This window comes from Bacillus rossius, chromosome 2 (assembly GCF_032445375.1).
Source record: "Bacillus rossius redtenbacheri isolate Brsri chromosome 2, Brsri_v3, whole genome shotgun sequence".
NCBI lineage: Eukaryota > Metazoa > Arthropoda > Insecta > Phasmatodea > Bacillidae > Bacillus > Bacillus rossius.
In genome coordinates, this window is record NC_086331.1 from 26,055,226 (window position 1) to 26,073,552 (window position 18,327).

General features: G+C 32.2%; 1 protein-coding gene across 2 annotated transcripts in view; it reads right to left on the reverse strand.

The window, feature by feature from the left end:
* Positions 1-1,101: 1,101 nt before the first annotated feature.
* The window catches only part of LOC134529188 (serine/threonine-protein kinase BRSK2), a 172,345-nt gene continuing 155,119 nt past the window's right edge, over positions 1,102-18,327 (reverse strand). For both annotated transcript variants that reach the window (XM_063363024.1, XM_063363025.1), the window contains one exon: positions 1,102-10,869. In XM_063363024.1, the coding sequence (XP_063219094.1) occupies positions 10,576-10,869 (294 nt within the window). In that variant the 3' untranslated portion in view covers positions 1,102-10,575. The remainder of the gene's footprint in view (positions 10,870-18,327) is intronic.

An 18,327-nucleotide genomic window follows, 5' to 3' on the forward strand; every position in this document is an offset into this window, starting at 1 on the left:
CATATTTACTACTTTTTTTTCTTCCTAATATTTACTGTCTAATTGCATACTTGTTTAACTGACATATTTATGTTTGCTATAAAAAATTATATACCAATAAAAGATACATTATCAATGAGCCATTTAGCGATGCATCCACATATATGTAATTTTCAAAGCCTCTTGCATAATCCAATGACAGAGAAAAATTAATGTGAACAACTGGTGTCCTCTTGGATTTTGAAGTTAACATCATTACTCACCCGCTAGCTGTTACAATAGTGCAAAGCTATCTGAAATGCAGAATACATTTATATAAATAACAACCTTCACAATCAATGCCACATACATAATAAATGGCTGTTCTCATTAGTATACCTTAGATATAATTTTTGGCCACTGAAACCATGAAAATGCTGCATGCCATATTTTTAAAGCACATTCTTGTTTTTCCACTAATCATTTCTAGCTTTATGCATACTTATTCAAAAGTTAAGTCTATGGATAATAACTACAGTTTATTAGATGTGCAATGAAAAATATTTTCATATAATTTTGTACAAAGTGAGATGCAATTTTAAAAATATTTGAATCTATTTTGCCCTTAGTGGTCAGGGCCTAACTGCAAGCAATTCAACACAACCTCTTTGGGCAAATGAATATTAAATTTTACTAAATTTTTTTTTTGCATACTGCAGTGAATATGTTTCATTATGTTAAAAATATTTGCAAATGCATTCTTTTATAATAATCATACAAAGATAGGTACTGAAAATATCTAAAAGGATTAATGACAATTTTCTGTATTAAAAATAATGTGAATGCAGTATTTATACATTTCCATTAAGTTGAAAATTAATTTAAAAAAGTACAATCATATATTGTTTGAATTTTGTGCTGCTACTACTGAACATTTTTCAAGTAAACATAATATTCCATAGTTTTTCCAATGCTATAAAATAAATGTTAAAATTGATAATATATTAATATATCTCCCAACAACAGTTCATTATATTTTTCAGTACCTGTCAAAAAGTTGAATAATAACTTTCTAATAAACAATAATCATATAAATTTCAATAACATTAACAAAAAATACATAAAATATAATTCTATGCTACATTCTAGAATACAGTAAAAACATTAACACAGAAAACTTTAAAAAATTTATATAATTCTGTATGAAAATCAAAGTATTAAAAAACATTTAAAATTGAAAATACAATACTAGCCATTTCAGTTATCATGGAAATTTTATTGTCGGTTGGAAATTAACAACCCTATTCGCTGTATATTTCTGACGTTTGTATATACCTAAAAACAAAAGAAGTCTACAAATTCAACAAAGCTGATTTTCAAAAGTTATTTTTAAAGAACGTTTATTTTTTACCAGTGGATGAAATAAGTTGTATGAAGCTGTTCGGCTTGATTATAGTCTTTGCCTAAATATAACATATGTTTGTAAATATCTGCTAAGACAGTACATATAAAAGTTTTACAAAATACAAGTTAAAAGGAAACATGAAAATAACATAGCAAATGTTGAGCATTTATTGCATAACATTTAAAAAAACACAAATGAGAGTTTCTGAGTTCATTATAATTCTGAATAACAAAATTTACAGAAAACTTTAAATGCATTATAAACTATGGCAACAACATGTGAACATGATAAACTTCCAAAATTTTTACAAAACCCATAGGTATTGATGCTCTGATTAAAAGGTAACAGAGAAAGAAATTGAAATAACCTAAACATAACACTTATTAACATCAAAAATAAAATCACACTTCGACACAATGTGTTGCAGGCTACACCTTACCCTCAAAGTACCAATTTTTTGTAAAACACTTAATCAAAGTATCAACCAAAATTTATTAAAGTTAAATTTTAAAGTTTTTAAACTTAAAAGTTTTACATTTTTTCTTCATCTTATATTCTGCATGCTATTATTTAATGATAAATTTGTGAATTAGATGAGCAGATTATAAAATATGCCTCTGTTAATAAATTTTGCAACAACAGCACAGCGAAAGTGATACAGTATTTAAATGTCAGGTGGCGTAAGATAATGTCGATAATATAGATGGTGACGGTAAGGTACTATATGGGTTTGCCACATGCATAGTAAGCTCAAACAAATGTTGCTGACAAGAACCCAAATATGTACTGCTTAGTAAGCAGAGAATAAACAACACCCTTAATAATACCCTCAAAATGAACTAAAAATTAAAAGCGTTTCATGGGTATTTATTAACAATCTGTTAATTAAATGCCTTCCTTTTTCTCCTTCCCTCATAACTATAGATTAAGTGCACAATAACAATATTCTGGAAAGGACGAGTCCTATTTGGTGTAAAAATTCATACATCTCTGCATATGCATAATAATACAGCTTAAATTAAGTATTTCATGGTGTTACAGTGTTATGCCTCATGCCAGACTGCATGTGTTCACGAGACTACTTAAAAGTGGCAGCTGAATCATAAATCTTAGCAACTACTAAGCTACAGATGAGCCAATTTTAAATATATTGTTTATCAAAATTTAAATTCCTTGACATTAACCTGTTAGACCTAGTCGATCCTTTCATAGAGTTCCTAATATCTTGGCAACTGTCTCTCTCTCTCTCTCTCTCTCTCTCTCTCTCTCTCTCTCTCTCTCTCTCTATATATATATATATATATATATATATATATATATATATACACACACACACACACACACATATACACATATATATATATATACATATACATACACACACATACAGTGTAAACTATTTATAACGTCACTCCATTTAACGACAACTCCTCGAAGCGTAATATTGCTCGACTTTGGTTGGTTTACCTTGTTTCCTATACAATAATACACTCTATATAGCGTCACACTCACTCTATTTAACGACAACAATACGGCATTATAAATCATTAAGCAGTACTTTCTAAGTTGCTGAAGTTGATAAGAACTGAAGCTGTGTACGTTCTTTTGTTTGCTGTTTTGTTGTTGTATTATCTAGCATGTGTTTACTTCGACTGACGTACCAGAGATTCTAAGAAATTTTGTCTTTTGTTTTTGTATGATGAACTTGCACATGTTTACCTCGGTAAATAGACTTTTGTCAAGTTGTTACATGTTATCATTATCGCAGTTGCTAACAGACTTTCAAACTGTAAACATGGTGAGTAAACGAAAATCTTTGTGTATTGACGAAAAAGTTTTATTAATATGCTCAATAGCGGCGGGAGAAAAGATCAGTGATGTTGGAAGACGCTTTGGATTTAGCCGTTCTACCGTGTCTACAATATGGAAAAACAAAGAAAATACAATTAAAATAAGAAGAAACATATAAAAATACAATTAAAATATTGGAGCAGCAAAAAACATCAGACGAAGATAACAGACTATATGCAATAAGTGTTGTTATTTGAATGAATATTAATATTCGTGTGTAAAATGTGTACTATATTAGTAAATACATATTATTACAGAATAGTAAAGTGATATCTTTTATTTCTCTCCATTTAACGACCACTCTCTATAACACCCAAAACTGCTCAGCCCGTAAGTGTTGTAATATAGAGTTTAAACTGTGTGTGTGTATATATATGTATGTATATATATATATGTATATATATATATATATGTATGTGTGTATATATATATGCAGACACACACACGCACCAGGTTGTTTATGTTCAAACTACGTGACTATGGAAAAAATGTGATGAGCTTAGAAAGGTTTAATATTGGTTTGTAAAGGGTCTATTGTAGAGTTTATTTTGCAGCATTAACTATCAAACACAAATTCTAACAAACTTAACTCTACTAATATGTTGTTGAAATCTTCAATTTGCATCGGCAGTTTATTTTAACTGGTTCAACTGCAAGGTGCTTTGTGAGCACTTGAGCACTATTTCAGTACTCTTGTGCATTGATCCTTCCCTGCCTTCATGAGTAAAACTGTGAACCATGCACCCCGGAAGCTAATCTGAACAATTTCTGAAATAATTTTAATCAAAAGTCCACATAGCTTCTTGCCTAAACACAAGCCGTTACCTACGCTGATTTTCACCTTCCAGCCTTTTTGCAGTTTTACAAGCATAACGTGTAACTAATAAATCAGTCTTACAAGGTAACAAGCAGGTGGCAGCAAAAGCCACATAAGTGAACATGTTCACTGATGGCAGGGGATATATCCGCAACTCCCCCCTCCCCCAAAATTATAGGAAACCCTAAAAAATCTATCATTCCTGCAAACAAAAGAGAATGAAATTGAAAGCATACAGCAAGCAAAAAGGTCTGTCCCCCACCCAAAATGAAATTCCGCATACTTTTGCTGAACAGAAACTTTTCACTACCGATGGCCAAATGCATGCTGTGTCGTCAGTCATCAGCGGAGTCAGTGCGAATAACGAAGGAATAGCCTCAATTCGCACAGCTGGCGTCGTTACGACACAGGGGAGGAAACCAGGAGTACAAATATGTAATCCAGCCAAGGACCTCTGGAGTGGATGACAGAAGTAGCCGGGCTGTGACACCGTCTTGTCGGGAGGCCTTCTGCGACATGGTCCAAGGAACTGAAGGAGAGAGACCCAATTGGTATGACAGGCTGGCGGATAGGGTACAGAGTCCTTATTGTGATACTGAATGTCCCTTGATGTCCCTTGCACACTGATATAACTGAGCGACAAATGATTACATGTATTGTTCAGGGCTGCACCTTTGTAACAGACCTGGCCTTTAATCCATCCCCAAGACCTTTCAAAGTCCAGCTGAGTCAGATGACTGTTTGATAGAGGAAAACACAACAGTATGCTCCTGACTGACTGGCCTGGTGCCCAAGCTAGCATCGACATGTCTGTTAGAAATCTACGTATTGCGATTGTACATAACTGGGCATTCAAATTGATTCCGAGGGTTACTGTACACCAATCATGAAATCACAAACGTAAATTATTTAAAATATAATTACATTTATTACAGACACATTAAATCATGAAAAAAAAATCTAGTGTTGGAAGATAGTGAAATTTTTAAACATACAAAATAACTTTTACCTACCAGACAGTTTGGCTATCTGGAAGCAAAATTGGTGGACATTCTTATTTATTTCTAGTATAACTGATGTATGGATAGTTAAATATATTGTAAAGATGTTGGCTGTATGAAGGCATAGGCAGAGGCAACATTATACGGTAAATAGCGATAAAACCGAAATAACAGCAAAACTGAAGTCCTTATGTACACTGCTAAACACCGAAATGAAAGTCCATGCACTGCATAACACTGAAATCCAAAGCAAAATTAACCTTGAATAACTTTTGTGTATTCAAATATAAAATGAATTTAATAAATCTTTAGTTCAGGTTTCATTTAGAAACCTCAAATATTATGTACTAAGTAAAAAAAAATTAGTTTTTAAGTAAAGTTTGTTTTTAAGTAAATCAAATAAAATCAGTCTACAGCTGATACCTTACAGACATGGCTAAGGACCGTTCTACAATGGCATGGAAACGTAGACGATCTGCTGCTTCCACAATGCATGAAAACATAACAAATGGCAACCAATAAGATTGCATTTCAAGGTTACGAAATATTAATTTAATGTGAGAAAATACTATGCTTCCAGATTCATAGCACGGGCAGAATTTACATTTATAATAAAATAAACCACAAAGAAATAATAGAATAAAAGATATTATTGTACTTTAAACAATTTTCAATGTATTTAGAACATAAATACACATGACTACCAATGCAACCAAATACTTGGCTTCTATTAGTTGCACGAAGCAACGTAAATGGAAGAGTTCAGCATTGCCGAGCTAATCGGAACAGGCCCGTCTCTGTCTGCATGCTATTGTAGAAACTCTGTTTGGTGCGATCTGTCTCCATTTACGTGATGTCTCTGTTTCCGTGTGACTGTAGAATAGGCCTAAAGGCCTTAAGGAAATGTATATATAAAATTATTTTGGATTTTTAACATTTCACAATGATTTTTAAATTTAGATTAATAGTATTGAAATAATGAGTCAGCAACAAAAAGTAAAATTCAATCTAGAAATTATGTTGGTACCAGAAATAAACTTAAAACACAAACAATCAAATTATTTTTCCTCCCACTGCTTAAAGTTAAGTGGGGTAACACCATTTCTTGTTTTTATATGTGGTGATTTTATATATTAATGCATGATAATTTAAAAATATAAAACCATAAAATCTTGGCTCCAAATACTGCATTTGAAAAAAAAAAAATGTTTAGATGTACTAATTATGTTTATATTATAGCTTTCTCGTGAACTAGGGAATATAACAGAAGAATACTGAATTTTTAGTTGCAGTTTTTTTTGTTTAACTTACTGCCATAAATATATGCAGTATTGGTTTATGTACAAATTCTAAGTATTTTATTATGAATTGGTGAGGCAGTTGATCAACATAATTAGACTTCATGTGTTAAATTTTTTTAATGACAATAAAGATAAAATCCATTCATTTAATGAGGGTTTTTTTTTACACCATAAAATCTTGGCTCAAAATGTAGGGCTGTCTGTACACCATGTTCATGTGTTCATATGATTGCATTGTCTACTGTGTGTCAAGGAAAGGTATGACAGAAAACAATTTCCACAATTTACCATCAATTAAATCTGTCAGAAACTTTATAGGTATAGCACTCTTGAATAGTGAGTATCACACTGCAGTGCACTATTCTATTCTAATTGATTCCAGTTCCTCATTATTCTTGTCATCACTGGTACCCACCAAATCATATCAAATTTATCAATAAATCAAAGTTTATTTTACATTCCTTCATTTATACCACTCCAAAAAATATTCATCCATTCATAATATTATATTATTTAATTTTTTTCTTTTCAGAAAGCCTTAACAGGTGAGAAAATGGTTTACCTCACATTCATAAAGATCTTACTGAGAATTTCTGTATTAACATGTTTACACAGGCTGGAATAACAACTGATAACATTTTGTATTTTAAGACTTTGACCAGTTGTTGACACAGTAGATATGTTTTATTAAATTTATGCCTCAAAAAAAATTTTCAATTGAAAGAAAAAATCTACAAAACACATCAATATCCAATATCATCTTTTAACTATAGACTCGCCAGCAACACAATTCCACATTTAGGACAACAAAAATATGTAATTCATAACTTTTACAGACTGAGTCTCAATTCGACTGACAAACATTGTGCAGGTTCATCATGACAAAATACGTTGAAAACATTTACGACTTATAGTCTAGTGCTTCCCAAGAGTGGTTTACATCTTTGAAGTTGGAAGTGAAGAACTTTTTATTGTAAAAAAATAGAAAAATGTATTGAAGATTTAACACTGAGTGTCTGAATTATGTTGAATTAAATAATTTTCTATAACCATTACCAATTTTGTCACTGTAGCAAAATTAAATTACAAAATAATTGGCGATAGTAACACACGACAAAAATTTGTGGAAAATAAAGGTGTTACCCCAAATCATTTCAATGAAATAATTCTGTGACAATGACAAAATTTGCGGTGGTTGTAGAACTTCATTAAGTTTAACATAATCCAGATGATCAGTGTTCCATCTAAAATAATTTCTCTATTATTAGCCTTCGTAAGCATTTTAAACCATAAGTTGTAACTTGTGTTTTCAACTAAATTTGTCCCGACGAACCTGCAGCCAAAGTTTGTCTGTACAATTCAGACTAACACTGTATGGACAAAACCATATCTAAAAATAATTCTTTGCAAATATCTAAATTATTCTGAGGTCTGAACTGATAACAAGATTAATAAATTGGTCATAATTCAAAAATGTATCTTGTTTTTTGACATAGCTAAGGCATTTCACCTCTTTATGCATACACTCATTATTGATAAATCATTTAAGTTGATTTAGGGACTGGGTACTTTGATTTTATGTCACAAAAAGTAAAGGACTACTTTTGAGGGTAGGTGATATTCTTCACAGCTGCTTATAGAAAGCACAAACTGTACTTCTCTACAAACATCAACAAAAACAATGCAAAAATTGAAAACATCCTATATGTTATACATATTGCAATTATTTGCATTTCAACCTACCCAGGATATATATAAATTCATATGCATATATGTGTGTGGGTATGTACTATCGATTTCAAAATTTTAGCAACAAACTTCATAAGGTTTAAGAAATCTCTCATTTGGCTGCTGTGCCGAAGACACACGATAAGCAAGAGTCCCAATTTACAACAAACAAGTAGATTAATTCATGACCACCAAAACAGAAGTCAAGTGGTGAAAGACAATTATAATCTTGGAGGTCCCATGTTCTTATGCCCCTCTACATAACTGTGAGATGTAAAACCCTATCTTCACCACTAGTTGTTCAGTAGGTACTAAAACGACATGATGGTAATGGAAAAATATCCACTAACACAGTAACTCAATGTTCAAGAAAACAATTACCTGCTTAGGAAAAAAAATTATATAATTTTTAAGTTTAAAATATCTTTAAGTTTGCACGACTATAATTGTTGTATGAAAAAGTTGTTATAAAATAGAAAACCAAAAGCATAACGTTAAGATATACATACTTTAAAGTGGAAAATAGACAGATAGGTAAAGTACAAACAGGCCGGTTACATTCAGAAAGAAAGAGAGAAATAATTTCACGGTTGGACCAGCTTCCTCTCAAGTAGCGAGAGACGGTGGTGAAGTTGGAAGTTGGTGGCTTGTGTGTTGTGACTAGAGAAACTAGTCAGATGGTGCCAGCTGTGGCTGGTTTGGTGTCTGCTTTAATAGCATTCAAGCTGTGTTGTGACTGGTACATCAGATTTATTGTGGCACCGTTGGAGAAGCTCTGAATACGGTATGTCAAAGACTAGATACAAAAGAACAAACTAATGCACACAAAATGCAAAGTAGCAATTTTTTAAGTCCATTATTAAACTGCCTATTTCCTAATGGAACTGTAATAAAATGTGTCACGGCAAATGGAAGTTAGTGCATCGTCAATGCCATAAAATATGTCACTTTGTGAAAATTTCAATAGTCTAAAGTGTTTAATATTTTATTATAAGTGCATGTTCTGTGCTCAATCACTACTTTACTATTAAATATTCAAACCAAAACATGTGCCTATTGGTGTACCATTACTTGTTTACTTCATCTGAATTTGACAATTCTGTTGGCAAATCATAAACCAATTATGGCTTCATGCATACAATACGAGAATCAATCGAGTTATATGTATATTTAGTATAAGGGGTATGTCTGGTTTGTCAGTCTACTGCTGAAAGAAGCTAAATTATACACAAGCTACTGAAAGGCTATTTCAGGGGTGAGATTTTCTGGTGGTGGGTTATGGGAGCAGTATTGGAGTTAGGAGGCAGTTTGGGGTACAATCATTTGGGTGGTCTTTTGAAAACCCATTTGGGTGACTTTGAGAGCTGGTTTTGTGTGAGTGGTAAGGATGTTTTAGTATCTTACGTACAATGAGTTTATCTTCACTGCAAGGAAGAACTGAACATTTTGTAAGTTGTTCACCTATACCAAATGCATAAGTTCAATCTAAATGTGTGATTGAAAACCTAAATACATTTTAGTCAAACACTGCAAGGGTAAGAAGGTATAAGAATTTTAAAAATGACTATACTTGGTAGCAAAAACAGAAAAGTACCTGTGCAAAAAAAAATTGTCTGCAATTTTAAGTGTTTCATTCAAAGTGGCTCATTATTAATAGATATAAATTTACAACTCAAAATCATATTCATTTAAGGTATACACAACAATTCTTATAATATCAGCCTGACACATTTTTCTATGCGTAAAATATGCAGTATAGATGGTAATAATTTTAAAAAGATGTGCCTTGGATTGGGTAATGTTCTTTGGAATCAGAGCAGGTATACTAAGTGTCCACCTTTTCACCAACGTCCATCACTAACATATAATGCAAATTCATTGGGCTAGTTAAAATATGTTCTTGGAACATTTTAAACCACCAAATGCTTGCATACTTCAAAAATATTAAGAAATGCCATGTTTAGTTCAAACGGGATAAAGTATTTTAATAGGAAGATTTTAATAGGACGTTGTACTTGCATGCAAACATACAACATATGTAGACAGACACACAAATCACAATGAAATAGACACAGTAAGGATAATGAGGATTTTCATTACAACAATAAGTCCACATTCCTGAGGAAGTTATGGTGAAAATATGTTAACACATAAGCTTGCTGTATATGATAATCACATGTTTACAACAGATTTTTTTGTCATAGAACAAAGAATTATCTGTTAAGTGTGGCAATTTTGATTAAAATAGACTTTCATCCCACCCTCTGAATGAGCACCAACAATAAACAAACGAAGTGCTACCGAGTATTAATTATAATGGCAAATGTTTCTTCTAATAATGTTTTCTATCACCTTACAAAGCAATCGCTTAACACTTTGAAAATGCTTATAACTGCACATATGTGCACATGCCACACATACATATACGCTCCTGATAAACTGATTTTTTATCTTGTATATAACATGCTTTTCCTAAGAATATTTATAAGTTTCTAGCAAAATGAGAAATCTGTTTCATGCAAGCGAACCAGAGGTTGTTGTTGCACATTTTTCCAGAGTATTTTTATTGTCGCTGTTCGAGCGAACAGTTTTCGAGATGGCAGTAACGACAGTGTCTGATGACGGAGGACAGGAATTGGCTGCGGCATTGGCTTCGTCGTCACCCCGCAAAACCACCACGCCACTGTTCACGGTAACTGCAGCGGACGCGCCCGTGCTGGCACAGCTTCGGCGGCGCCCGTCGCTGTTCTCGTAGGTCGGAGACTTCACGTCAAACACAGACACATCACTCTCTATGTCCGACTCAACCTACATCCAAAAATAACACAAACATTACCATTACATTCATTGTATTTGGCCATTTCACACAGCTTTACACAGTAGAAACTTACATAGTGAAAAAATCTAAATACTTGCGAATACAAGCAAGAAAGCAAGAAACAAAAGCAAGTGACTGATTTTTTCAAAAAGTTGTAAATTTAAAGAGTTGTGCTTTTTTAGTGTCTAATGAAGTCTCTGAGTACGTACAGTACATACTGTATCCTTCTTTTGAAGTAAGTACCAAGCACTTTTATGTTTACATCACTGAAATGTATTGTATGTTAATTATTCAGTAAAATACTAAAATTTTAGCATCATTTAATAATTTTTACTGTTAATTGTAACTTTTATTGTACATAAATTTCTAGATTTTGAAGTTGAAATTAATGTTTGCTTTTTTGTTTCCCATTTTCGGCTCTTTTGCGGATTATCCGCGATTTTCACTATCCGCGGTGGCCCTGCCACTTAATTTCGCAGATAATCAGGAGTGTACTGTAATCTAAAAATTGGAAATAAATATAGAAAACCTTACTCATAATAATGTTTGTCGATGGAAATATGATCGCGATGAAATTTATCAAATGACACGAATAATTAAAACAACTTAATCATACAACTTTGAAGCAAAACATCTTCACTGAGACATTAAAAATAATCTAAAAAAATTTGTTTCATTAAAATCTAGGATGGCATAGAAGATGATAAAACTTACACTTCTGAAATACAGGGAGCTGATCTGGTAACAACGATGTAGCAGCTCCGTGAAAAAAAATGTTTAAATGAACTTACTCTACACTGCTAGGGATCCAAATATGTTAAGGAGAAATATTCTTCATAATTTTTGAGATTATATTTTTTGTGATAGTTCCTATTTTGAAATATCTATCCTAATAATTGCAGCAATAGGACAAATAATTTCTTTGAAGCTTTTTTACACAATTGTCTTATTGTATCAATTGACAGAATCTAGAATGAAAGCATCAGGAGGAATTAAGTGATTTTTCCATGCAAGCAGATGCAGACGAGGCAATACTTATACCAGGTCAAAGATGTTAGCTTAAACAGGATCCAAAGCTTGATCCTGTAGTTGATTGAGCAGCAAAATTAATTAATTCATCTGCACTGCAAACTTTGCACAGCTTTGAAAAAATTTAAAATGAGGTGTGATCCTTTAAAGTAATGCTTTTTATTTATTACATACTTATTACTTATAAAATACTAGTAATTAATATTTAATATGAACATGAACTTAAATTAAACTTGCAGCTTGTCACGTCAAAAATAAAAATTTTTCTGTGAATATTAATTAATTTAAATATATGATGTCTTTATATGAAAAAATTTATGGTTCAGAATATACAATCTCCCATCATCACAAGATCTATAAACACAGTATCCTTCTAAACTTTTAATGAGCAGTCAGCGTAAATTTCATTTTCACCGACTTTTTCCAAGAAAATATATATCATTTTATTGTTTAAATGATAACTTATTTTATTATTGAGATGTCCTTCAAACAAACTGATATTACAGAAGGCCATTTTCAATGTCCTGTTGTCAATAAAAGCATAAACATTGAATAAGTTTGAGCAAAATTCGTACACATTAGTTTTCAATTGACTCTTATGGAAATTTAATATACTTTATATGAATTTGTTGCAGTAGTTAGATGTCCACTGAATAAAATGTTACCATGTAAAGGCAAACATACTCACTTGTTTGGGCTAAAATGAAACATTCCAAACCATGATAACTACAGGAGATTTAGATCCTAATGCCTAACTAACATAAGGTTATAATCAAAGAAACTATATTTAATAAAATATAACTGAGACATAACTGCTACTAGTCTACCCAGTAGTCAAGAGGCAGGATGAAGTGTAAGATTATTAAAATTAATAATAATTACTGATTTGGTTGATGGGGAACTGAAGTGAAGTATTTTACAAATGGTACTTGTCATTCCCGACAATGAGATGAATAAATAAATATACTGGGGTACATATCTCATTGAAATCAAGGTCTTTTGAGAAGGAAAAAGGGTTAAATGGTCAGATGGAGCAATAACTGAATGCATTTGGTAGTGGGGAAACAGGAGTGCACCAAGAGGAAACCCACTGGAAAACTGCAGTCAGACACATTTCAAAATTGAGACAAATTCAGGTCTAACCCACAAACACAAACTTGGATCACTTCCGTGGTAGACGAGTCACCTGACCACTAAAGATTTCTGCCACCACCTCACCCACAATAACATCAAACCATTTTGAAACCCTATGATTGAGAATGATGGCATGCCAAGGGGTGAAGGAAATCGGGAGTACCACAAATCATGTAAACATCAATTAAAAGAATAATTTTAACAAAAGTTAAACAGAGCGTAGGATTTTTGGAAAAAGATATCACTAAAATACAGGTGATTTAAAATTAGTTTGTAAGCTACCTCCCATTAAACACTCTAACAATGGTTGGGAATTATGTTCTCTAAACCAAAATACTAACAGCATATCTTGCTTCTGCTTTGATCGTGGCAAGAAGTGTGGCATGATTATGGCAATAACAGAAAACTGAAATGAAAAATAATTACGGTATTATTTAACAATGACATATTTTAACGTAAATATTTAAAATATTGTTACATCACTTGCCTATTGTTTAAAAGTGTCAGTAAAAATAAAGCACGAGTAGATACCCTGTGGCAGGAATGTGTTTTCTTATCTAAATTCTCTCACACTGAGAGAAGAAACCCTCAGGCAAGAGAGTAATCTCCAATCTCTCACATCTGGTCAAAGGGTGAGGCACATTTGTAGGCAGGGAGCATAGTTATTAAACAAGCTGTTTATAACTGATAACCATATTAAATAACACAAAGGATTATTCGTGGTAGCTTAAAACAATTCATGGGTTTCTTCAGAGTTTCCCGATGGTAAAAATTATCCATGGTTCATTCCAGGTTTCCAGATATTTCTGGTCAGAAGACAACTATGAACTAGTGACATAAAAAGAAATTATAATAGATGGGTTACTGATAATTATGTTTTATAGTACTATGTATTAGCTAATAACACATGGTTTCGTTTGCACCATTTCAGGGTATATTATTCTTATCGTACAAATTTTAAGAAAAGTATGTGAATAATTACAAATGTTACAAAGGCAATGAAAACAATAAAATGTAAGGTTTATAAACAATTTATTTCATAAAAAACCATTTAGTATAGTATTGTGTAAGCCTACTTCCTTTTTTAAGCCGACTTTATAACTCCCATTTTAGTGTGTTCGGAGATGTATTTTACCTTGATGAAATCATACTTACCTCCTTTTCATTTTAAGAGGGAGACTATTTTAAAATTTGTGAAACATGTGCTTATTTAATTTTTATTTAGATTATGTCAACTTTTTTTTCGTTGAATTGTCATTTAATTTAGTTATATGCACAGAATTATTAAAATTAAAGTTGCCCCTCTTTCACATCATTATATATACCAACATTATTTTAAGTTTTTTCAAACTATTGCATATTTATTTGAAACATTTAATGAAGGTATAATTTTACAAAACATTTTGATAAATAAGTAGTTATGCTTAGTATCTATTAACGAAACAAAACTAACAAATATTTCTTCTCCAACTTGATTAGATACATTCATTAATATAATTTTTATAATACAACATAACTGACTGCCTACTGAATTCACTTTTGTCACTTTTTGCTGGTTACAAAATGCTTCATGTACCACATTAATATAAAAATAAATTATTTTTTTTTTTAAATCATCCATTTGGCAACAAACAGCAAGCAGAGACCATATCCACGAGTCTACTATCCAAAAATTTTACATCACATCTCATCTAACCGTGATTTGTGTTAATTGCTATGCTATTGTAGAAATGTTCTCTCGTTTAATTATATGCATTTAAAGAGTGTTTAATTATAATTATTAATGATACTTGTGAAGATACTTTATACACAACAGCTTAATTTTAATAATTGCTTGATTTTGTGATACTCAATTCACTCAGGTATTATGGGTAAGGTGAAAAACAATAAGAGGATGAAAAAATACTATCTTCTGAGAAAGTAAACTTGAAGAAAGAAACTACCAATCGCAACTAATGAAGAGAAACTTAAGTGTTTGAGAAAAGAGGAGGAAGAAAGAAGGAGTAATGCAGACAAATTGTTTGAAGAGGCAAGTGTAATTTAAAAAGGCTGCTGCTCAAAAGAACATTAAATACATAGGAGCACAAGCTATGCTTGAGGCTGTGCATAATATAAGGAAAGATGAAGCTGAAAAGAAACATGCTGTAGATAATATTCATCTCTCCATTGAAAAAAGAAAATGAAAAATACATCAGATAATTTTTCTAAAAGGGTCAAGTTCAATTAAATTAAAACAACAACTGTATGGTACTTGTGTTGTGTTGGAATTATCATAATTTACCCATCTAGTAATTTGAGAAGCAAATTCAGTATTGTTTACAGAAAATGTGAAATAAATCTAATAGCACCTACTATGAAAAAACATTAGAGTAGAAAATTGCTATGGCTGCATAAAATAGACCTTTATGCCCTAATAAAAATTCTGATATTATTTTTGATTTAGTATATTTATGACTAAAGATTTCTTGGGTTTCTTTTAACTTATCATAGATTATAATGTTACAAAAAAACCAATGCACTAACGACATTGTAATTATCTCGGCAAAGAAAAATACAGCGTGAACTTGAGTACAAATATAAAGGTCAATATTAGATTTACAAGATACCATCTTGTTTCAGAGCTTTTTTATTCAACATGTCTTCCTATACATGTATTTGTTATTGTTTTGAATTATTATATGCCTAAATTTGTCAATATATTTTTCTAAAGAGAATCCATTTGCTAATTAATTATGTTTACATTTTAGTTTTTGTAAGACACTTTTGCAAATACGTAGTAGTCACTTGATGGTCACATTTGAAAAATACAAAGTCCCTTTTAAAACTATTTTAGGGAAAGTAGACTAATTCAAGGCCTGAAGAAGCATCATGACCTCTCAAACAGCTGCTGTAGAATCAATTTATGAAACCTTGCTCCATGAAAAAATTAAGAAACAGAAGATGGTTACCATCTGAGCCGTATTGCGGAAGGGGAATGAATGTTTAGCAGATTTATAGTGCAAAATTATTTAAGTTAAATATCTGGAAAGTCAGGACATTATACTGGAATCACAACAGCATGATAGCACGACATGTAGGACACTGGGCGACAGAAAAATATTGCATTATTGTGAATGTGAGGTTCTCACACGCGACAACCAAAAATAGACGATTAACTATAAAATGTTTCTTGTCATTACACATGCAACAAATATACAAAACCCATCAAGTTGAAGGTATTTTTACAACATGTTTGAGAGGAACATAATAAATTAAAAATAAACATTCAATCGGGAAATTCACCATGCGTAACAACATTTCAGAGATTTCACATTAAGTAAACAATACATAAAAATACACAAATAATTACAGTATTACCAACATAACCATTTAATCATTTTTTGAAAGAAAATTCTGACATTAATCAAGTGATGTAGGGCCAGCAAAACGAGGGTAATATATTTTTTTTAATCGGGAAGTCTGTCGCGTCCGCCATTTATGTCGCACTGATGTCCTTGATTGGCATGGACATGTAGAAGGATATTCACATCCAACATATTGCGCCTGTTGCAGTATTGTGATTCCAGGATTAAAATGTCTTACTTGAATGAGCATAACAAATTTCGAAATTATGTGATCATTATCAGACCAATTTTAAAAGACAATATCAATCAGTAAATAAGATTGACTATGATATTTAGCGTCCTTGCAACTCATATATATATTTTAGGTACTTATGAATCAAACATTGTTAATTATGATTTATTTCATCTGTTATTACTACAATAATTGCACACGTTTTGTTACTGGCGGCTGGCACACAAAACTATACAGATGTGAGCCAAAAGAGACAGCATACAAAAAAGAATTACACCAAAAAAGATAGTTTTGCAGTGGTACAGCATGATATATTGACATGAGGAAGATTCAAATTCTAAAGCTTATTTGTGCGTGCGTCTACACACATACACACACAAACACAGTGATTCCAGTTAGCTATATTTACGTCATAGCAGAGACATTCTGTTTTACAAAAGATGCAAAACTGAATTAACTACAGGTGATTTGAATTTAATTACTGCTGATATATTCAGGCACTAGACACTGGGAGGCTAAGTGAAGACTTACGATAAAAAAGGTTTTAAAAAAAATGTGCACTGGGTTTCCACGAAAATTTTGTTAAGATTATCTGGTATCAATGTCCCAGAAAATTCTAATTTTTACGGTACAGTATACTTGTGATAGCAAATAAACCAGTCTTGTACCACACCAAATGTATTGTAAATATAAAGGAAGCACTATCAGGAGCGTAGGCAGAATTTCATTTCCAGGAAGTGGACAGGGAGGGGGGTACAAAACCAATTTTCCCATCGTTTGCTTTAAAATTATTTCCTTTTGTTGATGGGAATGACAGATTTTGGTAGATTTTTTTAGGATTCTGTGGGGGGATTAGCTATATCCCCCATTGCCCTCCCCCCTACATTAACCTCAAAGCATGATGCAACAAAATACAAACTTATTAGTAAAAGATGAAGGATCATTAGCGGCAGATGTCTTTCCAAAGACTGAGAACAAAACTAACAATTTTCTAGTTTGTTCTTACATTTGAAGTATTTCAATAGAATTATCGGTGTCTAAAATATTGCTGAATTAATTTTTTTAGTTCAGATGTTTATTTTCAGCTATCATCATTGTGTTTTTCGGAACTATAACAAACCTTATTCTAGTGACCGTTACCCTAAACACTGGTTGTAAAACTCTGTATTATCATTAACAACAATAACTACAAACATAAGAAGTGGTTTTTTTGTAGTCTTGGGTCACATATTATATCATCCGTTGATTTATTCACCAAAATCAAATGCAGGACATTAGTCAAGACCAATATCAACCCTATAGAAATCATGGCTTTCTAAACTACCATGAACCTAGGTACCTCTGCCCAACCATTACTTATGCAGTCTTTTTCAGATACATTAATCCAGTTTTAAGTTTTAGAGAAAAGCAGACGCCATTGAACTTGAGCTGGTGTCGGGGCCGCCAGTTGTCTAGATTTGATTTGCGCGCCTCAATTCATAGAGCCTCACCCAGGCTGAGAAATGCTTCCTCCCCTTTTACACTCCTCCCAGTGATTCCTCCTTGGCTTAGCCTTGTTTCCCCTCCCATGTCTGCACTCTGGTAGAATAGAGTCTTGCTCAGATAGTGGCAAGCCCCAGGCCTCTTCGTCGTCTGGTCACTGAAGGGGCCACATTCTCCTCAGCTGGCATTGGGTTAGGATGGTTTGTTTCAGCGCGAGGGCAGCACGG